The 17,004-nt window shown below is 40.6% G+C and overlaps 1 protein-coding gene across 6 annotated transcripts in view; it reads left to right on the top strand.

Annotated features, from left to right (window-relative positions):
* myom1b (myomesin 1b) overlaps positions 1-17,004 on the top strand; it is a 165,032-nt gene that overhangs the window by 33,516 nt on the left and 114,512 nt on the right. For all 6 annotated transcript variants that reach the window (XM_043688207.2, XM_043688209.2, XM_043688211.2 and 3 more), the window contains 6 exons: positions 159-316; positions 3,909-4,001; positions 7,687-7,775; positions 7,880-7,939; positions 10,562-10,726; positions 16,472-16,633. In XM_043688207.2, coding sequence (XP_043544142.2) covers positions 159-316; positions 3,909-4,001; positions 7,687-7,775; positions 7,880-7,939; positions 10,562-10,726; positions 16,472-16,633 — 727 coding nt within the window. The remainder of the gene's footprint in view (positions 1-158; positions 317-3,908; positions 4,002-7,686; positions 7,776-7,879; positions 7,940-10,561; positions 10,727-16,471; positions 16,634-17,004) is intronic.

Genomic DNA, 17,004 nt, shown 5'->3' with positions numbered 1-17,004 from the left:
AACTTTTCTTAATTGAATTTACTATTATTTCCTTTCAGTATGCTAATTTGCCTTTTCTTTGTAAATCTATTAAACATCTACAATACTTAAGTAATTATGTTGCTAATGCTGAATGTTGGCACTGGATCAACCTCATATTCTTCTCCATTTTGCCTCAGATTTATGACACTCAAGATTTTCACAAAAGACTGAGAGAGGACAGCTTGCTTCGTTTGCCTGAGTTTATAATCAAGCCAAGGTCCCACACTGTCTGGGAGAAACAGAATGTGAAGTTACATTGCACCGTCTCAGGCTGGCCTGTTCCTCGAGTTACATGGTAAAGACCTCTATTATGCTCGCACAATATATCAACCCCTTTCCCAGCAGTCTTCACTTGTCTACCAAAGCAAGATAAAATGCTATTTATGAGAGTAAAACAGTGAACTCTACCTTTTCTTTCCAAATACATTCTTCAGGTAATGTCAACTTAAAAGAAGACCTTCAGGCGAAGCATTGTAAAATGCCACACAAATGCAAAGCAATGACCATCTCTAATAAAATATAATCTAACAATAGCCCTTTGACATTCAGTGTCGTTACCACCACTAAATTCCACACTACCAATGTCCTTGGAGTTATCATTAACCAGAATCTAAACCAGACACGCCATATCAATACGGTGACTACGAGAAGAGGTCAGAGTCTAGGAATACTGCAGCAAGTAACTCACCTCCTAAATCGTGAAGCCTGTCCACCATCGACGGTGTCATAAGTCAGGAGTGTGATGGAATACTCACTACTTGCCAGTATTACTGCAGCCCTAACAACATTCAGCATCTAGGAAAAAATAGCATTCTTGATTGGCACCACATCCACAATCGTTTAGTCACTCCACCATTGATATTCATTGGCAGCACTGTGTACTATCTATAGGATGCACTTCAGAAAATCACCAAATATCCTCAGACAGCAACTTCCAAACCACAATCAATTCTACCTCGAAGGGCAAGAGTGGCAGATACATGGGAACAACATCCCACCACCTTGCAACATAACCACTTGCAAATTCCTCTCCAAACGACTTAACATCCTGACTTGAATATATATGTAACATTGTGGATCACCAAATTTCATTTACATTCTGTATCCTTTGCAAGAGATTTTAATTCTTAAAGTCAAGCTTTGCAACTCCAAAACCACTTAATCATGGTTAAAGATCACACAACACCAGGTTATAGTCCAATAGGTTTAATTGGAAGCACTAGCTTTCGGAGCGCTGCTCCTTCATTAGGTGGTTGTCCGTTCCGAAAGCTAGTGCTTCCAATTAAACCTGTTGGACTATAACCTGGTATTGAGTGATTTTTACCTTTGTACACTGGCATCTCCAAATCATCACTTAATCATGGACTGCCTTAATGAATGCTCACATCGTAGTTGTTCAGTCTCTTCCTTGGTGATAGCGTTGCAGTGGTTTCTCAAGGCCACATTCCAGCACCTACTCATGTGCACAATTTCAGCTCTTTTGCAGACAGCTAGCTTCACAGGCTGACCCTCTTTGGGCTTCTCTGAGCTCCAAAATTGTACCAAGAAAATACTGCTTATGGCTTTCCTTCACCTGAACTCTCAGACTCACTGAACAATAGCTTTCAGAGACGTCTTCTACCCAACTACCTGGAATTTGTTAACAGCAACATTTGTGCTGTCTGAAATGTCTTTGCTTTAGTACTCCAGCAGCTTCAAACTATAGGTAACCTCACCCAGCTCCATACTCAACTAACTTCTCCCAGCATACATGCACCCAGAAAAATTGAAACCAGAGAAGCAAGATTCATTCAATTCCAAGATGACACAGCTGCCTCTGAGCAATCATTACCACTGCCTTTGTCGTTTGCTCTGTCACCCTCACAATCTGCTTCTCCTTCCCCTCTGACTGCAACATAAAAAAACACAAAATTTTCCAGTTCATTTTATTTCTGAAGAATGGTCATTCTAGAATCAAAACAGTAACTTTTCTCTTTCTCCAAAGGTACTGCTAGACCCATTCAGTTTCTCTAGCGCTTTCTGTTTTTGATCTGTTAGCCTCCTGACCATCCGTTTATCTTAAATGTTGTGGCAAACACTAAAACCCAACTTTTAAAAATTACCTCGCATTCCTAGCTGTTCACCTCTTCAAGCAACACAGCACCAACTGTTTAAAGTGTTCAAAGTTCAAAGTGTTTTAGTTGCATTTATCATATTTTCTATTGTTAAACTTAATTCCCAAAACTAAAAATTTATAGACTCAAACATGTGAACTGTGAATTAGACATGAGGAATACACATTTGCACTTGAGGACAGAATCATTTTATTTAACTCTTAAAATTTTTCCACCCAGGTTCAACTCTTCAACCCAGGTTCTTATCAAATGAGGGTAATAAATGATTTAATATGTCTACAGAACCAACTACCATCCTGCTCATGACTTGCCTCTCTTCTTTTAATGGAAGTTTTACATGATCTGTTTAACTTATGAAACAGAGGCAAAGTATTTGGATGCTCTTTAAAAAGGTCCTTTGCCATTAATTTAAAAATTGCATTTAGGTCCTTAATAGGTCAAAATTTCCATTAGCAAGGCACGTAAAAATCAAATTTTAATAAAATGTTTCAAGTTTAGTTAATTGATGCATGCTAACCTTTTCCTGTAACATCTCTTTAGAATCTCTACAGCCTGAAAGCAGGCCATTTTGCCCATCCAGTCAACACTGTTCCTCTGAACAGCATCCCACCCAGAACAGCTCCCTTACATTATCCCTATAACCCTGCATTTCACATGGCTAATCCACCTAGTTTGCACATCCCTGGACACTATGGGCAATTTGGGGGGCGGCACAGTGGCTCAGTGGTTAGCACTGCTTCCTCACAGGGTAACCCGGGTATGATTCCAGACTCTGATGACTGTGCAAACACCACACAGACAATTCTCCCTGTGTCTGCATGGGTTTCCTCCCACAATCCAAAGATGTGCAGGTTGGGTAAATTAACTGGGAAATTGCACATAGTGTTCAAGAATATGTAGGGTAGGTGCATTCTTCAGGGGTAAATGTCGAGTAATAGGGTAGGGGACTGGGTCTGGGTGGGTTACTCTTCGCAGGGTCAGTTTGAACTTGTTCAGCTGAAGGGACTCCATGAATTCAGCATGGCCAATCCACCTAACGTACACATCTTTGAACTGTGGAAAGAAACTGGACACCCAGAGGAAACCCACACTGACGGGGGAAGAATATGCAAATTTCACACAGGCAGTTGCCCAAGGCTGGAATTGAACCTAGGTCCCTGGTCCGTGATGCAGCAGTGCTAACCAGTGACCTACCATGCCACACACTTTGGCTTGGATTTACTGCAGCTCACCAATTTAGAAACCTTGGCCGCTGAGCCCACTTATTCATGGGGAAAGCCCAGTTTCATCCACCCCACCCTACCATTGCTGATTTGGGGGCAAAAGGGACTGATATGCTGTTTCTGAACTAGGTCTAAGACTTAGGCACCTGGAAACATGACAAATAATAGAGTGCATAACACCCCTTCTGGAAAAGGCTTGATTGTTTATATTTCCATTTGCTGTCCTAGTTATCCCTTACATCTTGTCAGATTAAATTATGTACCACTGCTGATTAAAATCTATTTTGATGTGACTTCAGCATATTGCAGATAGGACTTAGCAGAAAGTTAAGAGGAGACATTCTCAGTAAAACCATTCTGCTGAACAGGACTGAGAAAGTCTTGATTTGAATTATTTTGAGGAATTAGTGTTGGTGTACCTTTATAGTTTTGAATTCATTACAGATTACCTGCATATATGATGCTCATGACTGGAACAAATATCAGATGTTGCTCCTGCTTTACATTATGCTATTTACATTTGTAACACCCATTTTATTTCAATGCTTAGGTACAAGAACAATGTGAGCATCAATGTCCACACTGATCCTGGAAAATATATCATCGACAGTAAATACGGTGTTCATTCCTTGGAAATTAACAAGTGAGAAACTATTTTCTTTCTTCAATCTAAAGTCAATTGGTTTGAGTAGTCAGTTTCTGTTACAAGAAGAACTAGTATTGGTAGTTTCATTAGTGATTCACTAACACCTGCAAAGTGACTCAAACATTAATGATTGTGGAAACATAAGGAAAAACGAGTAGATTATTGTTTTGGTTTGTAGAGTCCTAATACTTGCACATGTGTTAAGAATTTCATGACATTGCACAATTTGTAACGGACTTTATTAACTGGGATTGATGGCTTGAGACAGTCATTCTTTTTTCCTCTCTCCTCTTCTCTTTCTCAATTGTAGATTCCAAAATTGGACTAGAGTCTGCTGTAGTACTTAACATTGATTGTCATGAGTTAAACTTGCCCCAACAATTGCCAATTGGCACCTCATCATTATCTTAGGAGAATCTCGCCAAGCCACTTGCGAAAAGCCAAAATAAAAGATGGAGAGAGATGATCTCTTTATTAACATGCACCATTTATTACCCAATTCTGCTACACATCTCACTATAACCCATGTCATTCAGACTCCTATAAGATTGTGCAATACATTTCCAAATAAAGTCAGGTTAAAAGTTATTGTCAGTTATAATATGGACCAAATAATTATAACTATGGCCTTGCAATTATTTTACACGGACAGTAATGTCAAAGGGAATGAATTTATGTGAAAATAATTTCCTAGTTATTTTAAATGAGAAACAAATGCCTATTATTAAAAGTTGCCTTGTTAACAACAGCAGAGAAAATAATTACAACCAGATCTATTGAGGTTTTTTGTCTTAATGTTTGTAATTACAATTTTGAGTCATTACATGTTTTCTTCTTGTGTTATATTAATTGTACATTGGTGGAAAATAAGTTTGGTAGAATTAATAATCATAATGTGAAACTTGCAATAAATGGACATTTAGATCATTAAGTGACAATCCAAAACAGTTTGACAAATTATTTTGACAATTCAGTTACTCATATTTAACAGCTTAATTTCGATATGGCAAATATAAAAGACAGAAATAGACGATAAACATTGGAATATAGAGATTATTTCTCATATGATGGAGTTAGAAAAATTTTTCTTAAGAACAGAAGAGAGTGTTACATTTGGCAAGAATAGAATTTGGATAAAATAATGCTTTATCATTGACTTTTAATAAGAATTTGCATGCATATAGTATGTTGCAGTATAACTCATTCAAAGCATAGGAAAGAACGGGTAAATTAAAGGCACAGAAGGATGCCCTACAGCCCATCATGTCCATGCCAAGCATAAAAATATAATTATGGCATTGTCCAATATTGTAATTTGTTCATTCATGCTGGAATTTTCCAAGCAGAACTTAATTGGAACTGCTAACTTTTTATTGTTTTACAGTCGATTGCTGCAGGAATCTATTATCACCAGTTTATAAATAGCTGAATGTTACCTTTGAAACTACAGAAGAGCCCTGTTTGGTTGATCATAGTGCTGCCACCTGATTTAGTCAATATACATTCAACCGTAAAGTTGCTACATTTGAATATGTTCACTGAGTTTCTGTTTTTGTTAAGTTCTATTTATACCGATCTTTTCCTAATTACGTCATTGTTGATACTGTTGATTGTTTTATTACTGCTCAATTAACCTGAATTTATACAGTCCCATATTACTTTGAAATGTAGATACTGTTATAAAGAAACATATTGGCCTAAAAGAAGATTACGTCAGAATACAACAGGATCTTGATCAGATGGACCAATGGGCTGAGGGGTGGCACATGGAGTTAATTTAGATAAATGTGAGCTGCTGCATTTTGGAAAGGCAAGTTAGAGCAGGACTTATACACTTAATAGGAAGATCCTGGGGAGTATTGCTGATCGAAGACACCTTGGAGTGCAGGTTCATAGTTCCTTGAAAGTAGAGTCGCAGGTAGATAAAATAGTGAAGAAGGTGTTTGGTATGGTTTCCTTTATTGGACAGAGCATTGAGCATAGATGTTGGGAGGTCATGTTGCGGCTGTACAGAACACTGGTTAGGTCACTTTTGGAATATTGTTTGCAATTCTGGTTTCCTTCTCTTCGAAGGATGTTGTGAAACTTGAAAGGGTTCAGAAAAGATTTACAAGAATGTTTCCAGGGATGGAGGATTTGAGCTATAGGGAGAGGCTGAACAGGCTGGGGCTGTTTTCCCTGGAGCGTCGGAGGCTGAGAGGTGACCTTATTGAGATTTATAAAATCATGAGGGGCATGGATAGGGTAAATAGACAAGGTCTTTTCCCTGGGGTGGGGCAGTCCAGAACTAGAGGACATAGGTTTAGGGTGAGAGGGGAAAGATTTAAAAGGGACCTAAGGGGCAACATTTTCAGACAGAGGGTGGGGCTTGTATGGACGAGCTGCTAGATGAAGTGGTGGAGGCTGGTACAATTACAACATTTAAGAGCCATCTGGATGGATGTATGATTTGGAAGGGTTTAGAGGGATATGGGGCAAGTGCTGGCAAATGGGACGAGATTAGTTTAGGTCAGCATAGACAAGTTGGACCGAAGGGTCTGTTTCCATGCTGTACATCTCTATGACTCTATAATCGCCAATCTGTAAGCAGAGAGGACTCTCAAACAGGAGTGTGATAAATAAGCAAATAATCTGGTTTAGAAATGTTGGTTGAAGAATAACTGGTTGATTCTGAAACCAGAGCAACTTTGTTCCTGCTCTATAGAGGGGGATATGATCCTTTACTTAGATGTGAAAGGATAAGAGGGAGCCATTTCATTGGAAAGGTAGCACCTCTGATATTACATCACACCTTCAGTACTTACTGAAATGTTAGCTTAGATTATGTGCTGACATCTTAGAGCTGGAAAGTTGAGAATGCTTCTGCAATCCAATGCTGACTCAAGAAAAATTGTACTACTGCAGTTACATTTCTTAATTTTATTGCCTCCTCTAATTTTGCTTTTTTTTCTCCTTGTCTTTTTTATGCGGCAGACTGTAATTCCACCTACAGCAATGGCTTTCTGGTTTCTATGTTAATACAAAGCCAGTTTCGACATTAAGCCCACAGAAATTTTGCAATTGGAAAATGCAGATTTTATCCAGCCATTTGGGTCATGGAGGAACACAGACTCTGTCTAGATGCTTTCAGAGAAAAACATAATGGAAACATTAGTGCAAGTCACAGAAATTCGCCTAAAGTATCGAGCAACAAGCACCCACGGGAATATACTCAGGGACTATTTGCAATTGGCAAATAATCAGATCATCAGACACATAATAAGTGGAAGCTGAACACAGGGTCCCATTCATAGAGTCTATTCAGTTCAATTATAATGCCCTTACACTTTGACAGCTAACTCAACAGAGCAAATGTTCAACTTTCAGAAACAAGCAGTCCATTTACTGGGCTAAGTGAACCATGGGAGAGCTTAATATATAGTTTTTTTTCCTAGAAATTAAATAAAATCAAAGCTTTAGAATTTACTTTCATTAGACATGGCAAACAGAATTGATTAGAAGCTAACCGGGGACCACCCCCTAAGCAAACATATCCCTTCATGGAGTTCGTATCTTCTGAAGAGGAGGAAAGGGAAGAAAATGAGAAAATTTAAACATTTTTAATGTAGAGATATCTTTGCGAAATTATGTATTTAGCATTGCTTTTCTTTCTATCTAATTCTGGCATCTGGTTTCATTTCAGTTGTGACTTTGATGACACTGCTCAGTATCGTGCTTCAGCCATGAATGCAAAGGGAGAACTTTCAACTTTTGCATCAGTAGTTGTGAAAAGTATGTTCACAAAATAAATTTTTCATGTGAATCTGTTCTGGTTGTTTGAAAAGTTTCGTGGTGGATTGCAGAGTCACATCCCAACTGTTTCCCATTTATTCCAGGATTCAAAGCAGAGCATGGTGATCTCTCATTCCACCCTGGAAGAATTGCACCTCCATCATGTAAGTATCATGGTCATTTTGGATGACCAGCTTTATTAAAGATTCCTACTCTTAGTTGAGAAAGACTTACACTTTGGTAATTGATTCCAAGGTGATTTCTTCTCTGCATTGACATGCACAAAATCTCTTCCATGACCTGTAGATTTTAAAACCTAAAACTTTGCATTGACTGATGTAGTTTTAAATGGTCTTCTGCTGTTTTCAAATTTTTTGATACTCTGCCTAGCTTTCTCAATTAAAACTAACACCGCAGTAAGTTTGAATATTCTGGTTGCTGATACTTACCAATTTCTAAAACAAAAACAGCAATTGTTGGAGAAACTCAGCAGGTCTGGCAGCATTTGTGATAAGAGAAACAGACATTTCATGTCCAGTGAACTTTCGTGAGAACTAAAAGCATAAAAAAATGGAGTATATATGCAGATGACAAGGGTTTGAGAGACAAATGGTTGAGCACATAGATGAGATGGAGCCCAGAGAGAGAGAGAGAGAGGGGGGGGGAATAAATTAGTCAGAGAAAGGAGATTGTTGATAGTAAGTCAGAGAAGAAAAAATGTTAGATAGTTGATAATAGTGTCTATGAATAGGGCACGTGCTCAAAGCAACACATGTCATGACAGGACCTAGGATGCAGAGCGAGGTAAAAGACCTGGAAGGAAGTGTTTAGGCTATAAAATGATTGAACTTGATATTGAGTTTTGAAAGCTGTTAGGTCCACAAGCAGAAAATGAAATGCTGTTCTTCCAGCTTGCACTGAGCCTCACTGGAACACTGCAGCAGGCCTGGATTGGAAGACTAAAGAGGGTACATTACGTAGCATACAATCAACATAATTAACTAAAGATCTTGAATAGAAAAATAGAAAGCATAACTGGCTGCAGAATGTGAAATCAGAAATTGATTTAATGAACTGCATGTAATTGAAACAAAAGCTCAGTCTAAAACAAATCTCTAAAGCGCATTAGATAATAACACAAGATTAATTTGAAAGGAAGCTGGTGGGAACTAATCAAAGATACGAAGGTAGAGTTTCCATGCATAAGGATTAAGGAAAATAATTAAGGATATGTACCTGAATTGAAAACAAGTTTTGATGGCAAAGAGCTGCCAGACAATCAGCCTTTTGAAGTGGCCGGTAGATAAATGTTTTGGATCTTGGTTTTATAGAATTGTAAAACTTGAAATTTGATGTGGAGGTGCCAGTGTTGGACCGGGGTGGACAAAGTTAAAAATCACATAACACTAGTTTATAGTCCAACAAGTTTATTTGAAAGTACAAGCTTGTATTTTCAAATAAACCTGTTGGACTACAAGCTGATGTTGTGTGATTTTAAACATGAAATAGACAAAGCAATCCAAGATAGAAAGTGATTGGGCTGAGATTTTACCTTTTTTAAGGTCAGCCTGGGAGTGGGTATGTCAGATGTCAATGAACTCACCACCCACTCAAAACTCACCAGATTGACAACTTATTAACAACTGACTGGTGAGTTTTGATGAGGTTCCTGGCCTTTCACAGGCTTTGACACTGCTATCCTATCTCACCAGAAGCTACTGGATAAAAAATTTTTAGGGCATACTCTTCTGGAGATCCAAAAGCAAATAGGTTTGTCTTTTTCTTTTGTTCCTCATTGAGGCAAAGGGGGAGGGATGTCACAGGAAAAAGGAGTCACAGAAATTGAAGGCAAGGGCAGGGATTTGCTTTCAAAGACCATTCTCTTCAACCCCATCTGTGCATGCGCTTGGCCCCAGATTGTGGCAGTAGGAAGCCCCTCCCCTGAACACAGCAGGCAAGTTTATTCAATTACCTCCTGAGCACCAATCCACACCCTTTCTTCTGTCACCCCCACCCTCTGTCCCAGCTACCCTGTAGCCCAGAAACTACCACTGCTGCCCTCCACCAAACCAGGTTGACCTGTCTCAGTGCTAGTCCTCCATCTGGGGCCCTGGTCAGTGCTGTCCTTCCAGCAACCATAGCCTTTGTCCATAGTGCTGCTGAGCTTTGATTGGCCGACAGCTCCAGGCAGGCAGGACTTCCATGGCCAAATTCTTCAGCAGTTTCTGGTATTTTATTTTGGAGATTCAGTACATTCAGGGCTGAAATTTCAATGATGAAAATATTATTATTGTAAGCATAGTTTAAATTATTATGCAGTCTAAAAGTGTTCTATTATATTTGCATTTACTTTTATTATATCTGTATTTACTGTACATTATTACTGTACATATTTATGTGGGTCTCTATTCTTTATCAAAATTCAGATTCTTATATGCGTGGATTTGTATTTAGCTAAATTAACTATAAGACAAAAATGTCAAATTTATAAATAATACCTCCATCCGAAATTCATCTGTGCACATTCTGTTAACGAGTACATAATTCCATATAAAGATGAAAAGATATCCCACATTGGACAGATCTGGCAAATACTGTACCCAGTTGTAAACCTTCTAAAGTTGATAACCATAGCTGGAGAGTACTAATCAGTAGTCCTTCGCCAAATATCCCAGTTCAAAATAATTAAGAGCTACTCTCAAGAATTACTTACAAGTGATAGTGTTAGAAACACAACAGTGAAAGAAAAATATTTAAAAAAACTAAAGACTTTTTTTTCCAAACAGATGACTACTTCCCTGGTGACCCTCATATGAAGTTTGAAGTGCACTTTGTTGATAAGTTTAATGTGTCATTTGGTAAGGAAGGTGACACATTGAGTTTGGGATGCACTGTCATCGTTCACCCTAACCTAAAGCGATTCCAGCCTGAGATCCAGTGGTGGCGCAATGGTAAGTGTTGGTTGTGCTTTGGAGAAACCAATATCAAGTTGCAGTTGGCAAGAAACTGAAGACCTAGAGGCTGATAAATATGGTTAATGAATGTCCCTCCTTCCTAAATGCAGTGAAAGTAATTATACATTGTTCCACATATAATGTTCTAATCTGGCCCCATCACCCATCCCAGTGTCACACATGTAGGCATTCTTTATTTGTGAGCTTAGATATGAGTAAAGTTAAGCTTTTAAACTGTGCAGGATCATGTCGCTAAATCTAACACTCTTTTTATCTGTGGATAAATTCTCTGGCAGTGCCAAAAGTGGATATTAGCAGACATTAGAAATAGCACCTCCAGCTGGTATGCCAGTTCTGAACCATTTTCCTGCAGCAGGATAGAGGGTGGTAGGTATAGTCCACCAAACTAATTAAGAGGTAGTTCAGCATCAACTGATGTTGGCAAATTGGGATTAAATAGTTCCTCAGATTCCTGTGAGTATTGCAGGTCAATTTAGCTACTTCAAGGTGGCCTCAGGTTGGCAAATTGAGGGCTGGCACATCAGCCTGGATTGTAGGCCCTCCCTGCTGCTCTGGGCCCACCAGCAAATGGAAGCCACTGTGGTAAAGTTTAGCTGCCAAATGGTAGCCTGGTGACAAAGGATTTTTGAAAAATTGAATTTTAAAAACGTCATAGAGAGAGTACTTTTGTTTTGAAGTGCTCTAACTTACCAATAAGGACTTTCTGCTATTGCTGTTTGGAGGGTGTCTGATTGGTCATTCAGCTTTGACAGCCTGCCTGCTGTCCTTAATTGGACAGTGTATCTACTTTTCAGACTGAACAGTGATAGACAGTGGTATTCCCTAGGAAACCACCCATTTTTGTTATATGTAAATAGCTTGGGTCTTGGAATGCAGAGTAGACTTTCAAAGTTTGCTGATGATACCAAACTTAGTGGAGTTGCAAACAGTGATGAAGATATGACCTGCCTGCAGCATGGCAGGCGAGTGGCAGAAATGGGATTTGTTGTGAAGAAGTGTATTTTAATAGGAGGGATAGGGAAAGGCAATGATCACCAATGGCACATTTGTGAAGAATGTGCAGGAACAGGAAGACTTAGATGTGTATGTGCATAAATCTTTGAGCTGTTGACTTTGAAGGTGGTAGGACATTTTGAGAAAGTAATGAGCAAAGTGCATAGGAAACTGGAATTCATAAGTAGATTATTAGATTAGATTCTTTACAGTGTGGAAACAACCTATTCAGCCCAACAAGTCCACACTGACCCTCCGAAGAGTAACCCACACAGACCCATTTCCCTCTGATTAATGCACCTAGCACTATGGGTAATTTAGCATGGCCAATTCACCTCAACTGCACATCTTTAGACTGTGGGAGGAAAGCGGAGCACCCGGAGGAAACCCACACAGACACGGAGAGAATGTGCAAACTCCACACAGTCAGTTGCCGGAGGCTGGAATCGAGCCTGCAACCCTGGTGCTATGAGGCATGCATTGCTAACCACTGAGCCATTGTGCTACCCCATTATGGGTGAAAAGCAAAGGTTATGCTGAATCTTTAGAAAGTGCTGGTTAGGACTCAAATGGAGTATTGTGTCGAGTGCTGACCACCCAATTTTAAGAGGGATGTGAGGGTCTTTAAGAGAGTGTAAAAGAGATTTATCAGAATGGTTCAGGAATTTGGGAGTTTAATTATAGAATTAGATTGGCGAAGCTGGTATTGTTCCCTTTTATGTAGCAAAGGAGATTGGAGCAAATTGATTAAAATGTTCAAGAATATTCTGTAATTCAAACTGGGAAAACTGTTCCCACTAGCTGATTCCACAAGGACTAGGGATTGCAGATTTAGGGTTTTGGGCAGGCCATACAGGGGGAATCTATGAAGAGAATGGTGAAGACCTGTAATTCATTGCCCATAAGGGTCATGCTTGTGAAAACAATAAGTGTTTCAAAAGAAAATTGGATAGTGACTCGAAGGAAATAAACTTGTAGGATTACTGTATAGAATGGAGGAATGGGACTGACTGGATTTCTGTGGTGTGATAGATAATCCAAATGTGTTGTATATGACCCTGTGAGATATTCAACAGTTCTAGCAGCAATTCAGAAAGAGAAACAGTTAACATTTCAGGGCCGTGACCTTTCTACAGAACTGGGAAAAGTTATTAATAGATTTTGATCAAACGATTGGAGCGCCCTTGTCATTTCATTCCTTTCACTTTCTCAGTTGTATAACAGTTGTTCTCAAAGAGTTAATATTCATACTACATTGGCTCAATCCATTTTATTGAGGTCACATACAGTCTATGGGTGGTATTTTTATTTCTGTATCTTTGGACCTCCAAGCACTTTTTAAAAAATGTAATCACTTGTGGGATACGTGGATATTGTTGGCTGGGCCAGCATTTATTGTCCTGCTCTATTTGTCTTTGAGAAGGTGGTGGTGAGCAATCTTCTTGAACTGCCGCAGTCCATATGCTGTAGGTTGACCCACAATGCTGTCTGGGAGTGAATTCCAGGATTTTGACCCAGTGATAGTGAAGGACTGTCGATATATTTCCAAGGAGAGAGTGAGGACTGCAGATGCTGGAGATCAGAGCTGAAAATGTGTTGCTGGAAAAGCGCAGCAGGTCAGGCAGCATCCAAGGAGCAGGAGAATCGACATTTCGGGCATAAGCCTTTCTTCAGGAATGAGGAAAGTGTGTCCAGCAGGCTAAGATAAAAGGTAGGGAGGAGGGACATGGGGGAGGGGTGTTGGAAATGCGATAGGTGGAAGGAGGTCAAGGTGAGGGTGATAGGCCGGAGTGGGGTGGGGACGGAGAGGTCAGGAAGAAGATTGTAGGTTAGGAAGGCAATGCTGAGTTTGAGGGATTTGACTGAGACAAGGTGTGGGGAGGGGAAATGAGGAAACTGGAGAAATCTGAGTTCATCCCTTGTGGTTGGAGGGTTCCTAGGCGGAAGATGAGGCGCTCTTCCTCCAACCGACGTGTTGCTATGGTCTGGCGATGGAGGAGTCCAAGGACTTGCATGTCCTTGGTGGAGTGGGAGGGGGAGTTGAAGTGTTGAGCCATGGGGTGGTTGGGTTGGTTGGTCCGGGTGCCCCAGAGGTGTTCTCTGAAACGTTCCGCAAGTAGGCGGCCTGTCTCCCCAATATAGAGGAGGCCACATTGGGTGCAGCGGATGCAATAGATGATGTGTGTGGAGGTGCAGGTGAATTTGTGGCGGATATGGAAGTATCCCTTGGGGCCTTGGAGGGAAGTAAGGGGGGAGGTGTGGGCGCAAGTTTTGCATTTCTTGCAGTTGCAGGGGAAGGTGCTGGGAGTGGAGGTTGGGTTGGTGGGGGGTGTGGACCTGACGAGGGAGTCACGGAGGGAGTGGTCTTTTCGGAATGCTGATAGGGGAGGGGAGGGAAATATATCCCTGGTGGTGGGGTCCGTTTGGAGGTGGTGGAAATGACGGCGGATGATGCGCTGTACATGGAGATTGGTCGGGTGGTAGGTGAGGACCAGTGGGGTTCTGTCCTGGTGGCGGTTGGAGCGGCAGGGCTCAAGGGCGGAGGAGCGGGAAGTGGAAGAGATGCGGTGGAGGGCATCGTCGACCACGTCTGGGGGGAAATTGCGGTCCTTGAAGAAGGAGGCCACCTGGGTTGTACAGATTTGGAACTGGTCCAAGTCAGGATGGTTAGTGGCTTGGAAGAGAACCTTCAGGTGATGGACGATGTTCCCATGTATCTGCTGCCTTTGTCCTTCCAGATGATAGTGGCTGGGTTGGAAGGTGTTATCTAAGGATATTAGGCAAATGTCTGCAGTGCATCTTGTAGATAGTACGCATTGCTGCTACTGAGCATCAGCGGTGGACAGAGTGGGTGTTTGTACATGTGGGGCCAGTCAAGTGGGCTGCTTTGTCCTGGACAGTGACAAGCTTCTTCAGTGTTGTTTAAGTGTCCACTGCTTGTAGGTTTTCACAAGTTACTCTGTTCTATCCTTTTAATGTCGGAAATAAAGAGCCTCACATTTTCTGATTTGGAGGTGCCGGTGTTGGATTGGGGTGGACAAAGTTAAAAATCACACAACACCAGGCTATAGTCCAACAGGTTTATTTGGAAGCACTAGCTTTCAGAGCGCTGCTCCTTCATCAGGTGGTTATGGAGTATAAGATCATAAGACAGAATTTATAGTAAAAGTTTACCGTGAGGCAAATGAAATTATATATTGAAAAAGACCTGCTTTTTTTTTTAAGTATCTCATCTTTTCGAATGACCATGTTGGTTTCAGTTCTTTCATATGTAAATCCTAGAACTTCTCTGAAAAGCTACATTTTCAAGTGAACTTCAACAATAGGTGCCATGTTGGCCTGGATAATGCATTGAAGGTCTGAGGTGCCATATTTGAGGCTGTCTGTGCCCCAATGTTCAGACTGATTCTAATCTAAAAAAGGGATTTACAGAATCTTACATGGATTCATGCAGTTTTTGAGCAAAATAAAATGTAATTCTGCAAGTATAAATTCACCTCACAAACTTGTGTGCATATGTGCGTGTGTATGTGTGTAGGGGTGGGGTGGTATGATTATCCGTGACAGAGTGTGTGTATGTTTGTGAGTGTGAGTGTAAAGGGGTGTAAGTCTGTGAGAGGGTACATGTGTGGGTGTGTATGTGTGAGCGTATGAGAAACACTTCAATGGTCCAGGCTGAGGCATGGTACATTGGCGAGACCGAGTAGAGGCTATGGCAATGGATGAATGGACACTGCACAACAGTCTAGAGACAGACACAAACACTTCAGCAGTCAGGGACATTCGACATCGGACCTTCAGGTGACCATTCTCCAAGGTGGACTTCAGGACAAGCAACAACGCAAAGTGGCCAAACATAGGCTAACAGCCACGTTTGGTACCCATGTGTATGGGGATGGCCTCAACCAGAACCTTGGGTTCTTGTCACACTACAGGTGACCCCACTGCATTTTACAGACACACAGACAGACACACACACACATACACAAACACGCACACATATAAGTTTGTGGGGTGAATTTGTACTTGCAGAATTACATTTTATTTTGCTCAAAAGCTGCATGAATCCATATACAGAGGAACCTCGATTATCCGGATGAGGTGTGTGGGCACTAATTGATTACTCAGTCAATGATTCAATGCCTTTCCTCTGGGGCTCAGTGTTTTCTATTAAGTCTGCTCCCTGTTCAGGAGACTCTGCAGCAGCACAGGGCGCGTGAGCCCACCCCCCAAAAAAAAACAGTACTGGGATTTACATACAAAAGAACTGAAACCAACATGGTCATTCAAAAAGATGAGAGACTCAACAAACAATCCAGGTCTTTTTCAATATATAATTTCAGTTACATCACACTATAAACTTTTGCTATAAATTCTGTGTCTTACGAACTTATACTCCACAACAACCTGATGAAGGAGCAGCGCTCCGAAAGCTAGTGCTCACACTTGCTGATATTGCTACAGTTTTGCACAATCCTTGAACCCTGAATGTCAAAGTTTGATCCAGGCTGCTTAAAATACCCTCAATTTTTTTGTGGCTTTAATTGTTCTTAATCGTGTGCAACTAAGTAATCATGCTTAGCAACAAAAAAATGACATTTTCAAAGAATGTCAAGTATGCATATAAATACAATAACTTTAAAACCTCCAGTGATTATATTCTCTTTGTCATAATCTCAATACCTTCTCCTTGCTTACATTTCTACTCTTCTCCATTTTCCTTACCAGGTATCCAGCTACAGCCATCCAAATGGGTTGAGATGCACTGGAGTGGTGAAACTGCTACACTGACTTTTACTCACCTAAATAAGGAGGATGAAGGATTGTACACTATACGTGTGCTGACAAAATCTGGCTATGAAGTTCATAGTGCATACGTGTTTGTCAGAGGTATGTGTGCAAATGAACACAACAGCCCATATGTCATTTGAGTAGCTGAACAGTATCGACAAGGGGGCTATGGGTATAATGCGGTTAGCGATAGTAATCACTAAATAATGAGAACCTGTTGTTTTTTCTCAAGCGACCTTGCTATTTACGTAGGGGCACTGAGAGTAATTCTTGCACCTTCGACACTATGAAAGTTGCAACCAACAAACCAAGATCAGAGTCGTGGCCCTAACTGATGTCCTTCCAGCAATGAACAGTTTTAAACTAAGAGTATGTTTAAACATTTTTAGGCTTCCCATATCTGATAAAAACATTCTTCCTGTAAGTGCTGCTGTCTTTGTGAGAGAACTACTTTGCTGTCAGATAAAATT

The sequence above is a fragment of the Chiloscyllium plagiosum genome, unplaced genomic scaffold (assembly GCF_037043375.1).
Source record: "Chiloscyllium plagiosum isolate Xiang-an unplaced genomic scaffold, Cpla_swu_hap1 HiC_scaffold_4, whole genome shotgun sequence".
NCBI classification, from domain to species: Eukaryota; Metazoa; Chordata; class Chondrichthyes; order Orectolobiformes; family Hemiscylliidae; genus Chiloscyllium; species Chiloscyllium plagiosum.
Note: the sequence above shows the minus strand (reverse complement) of the source record. Positions and strands in the feature narration are given on the sequence as shown.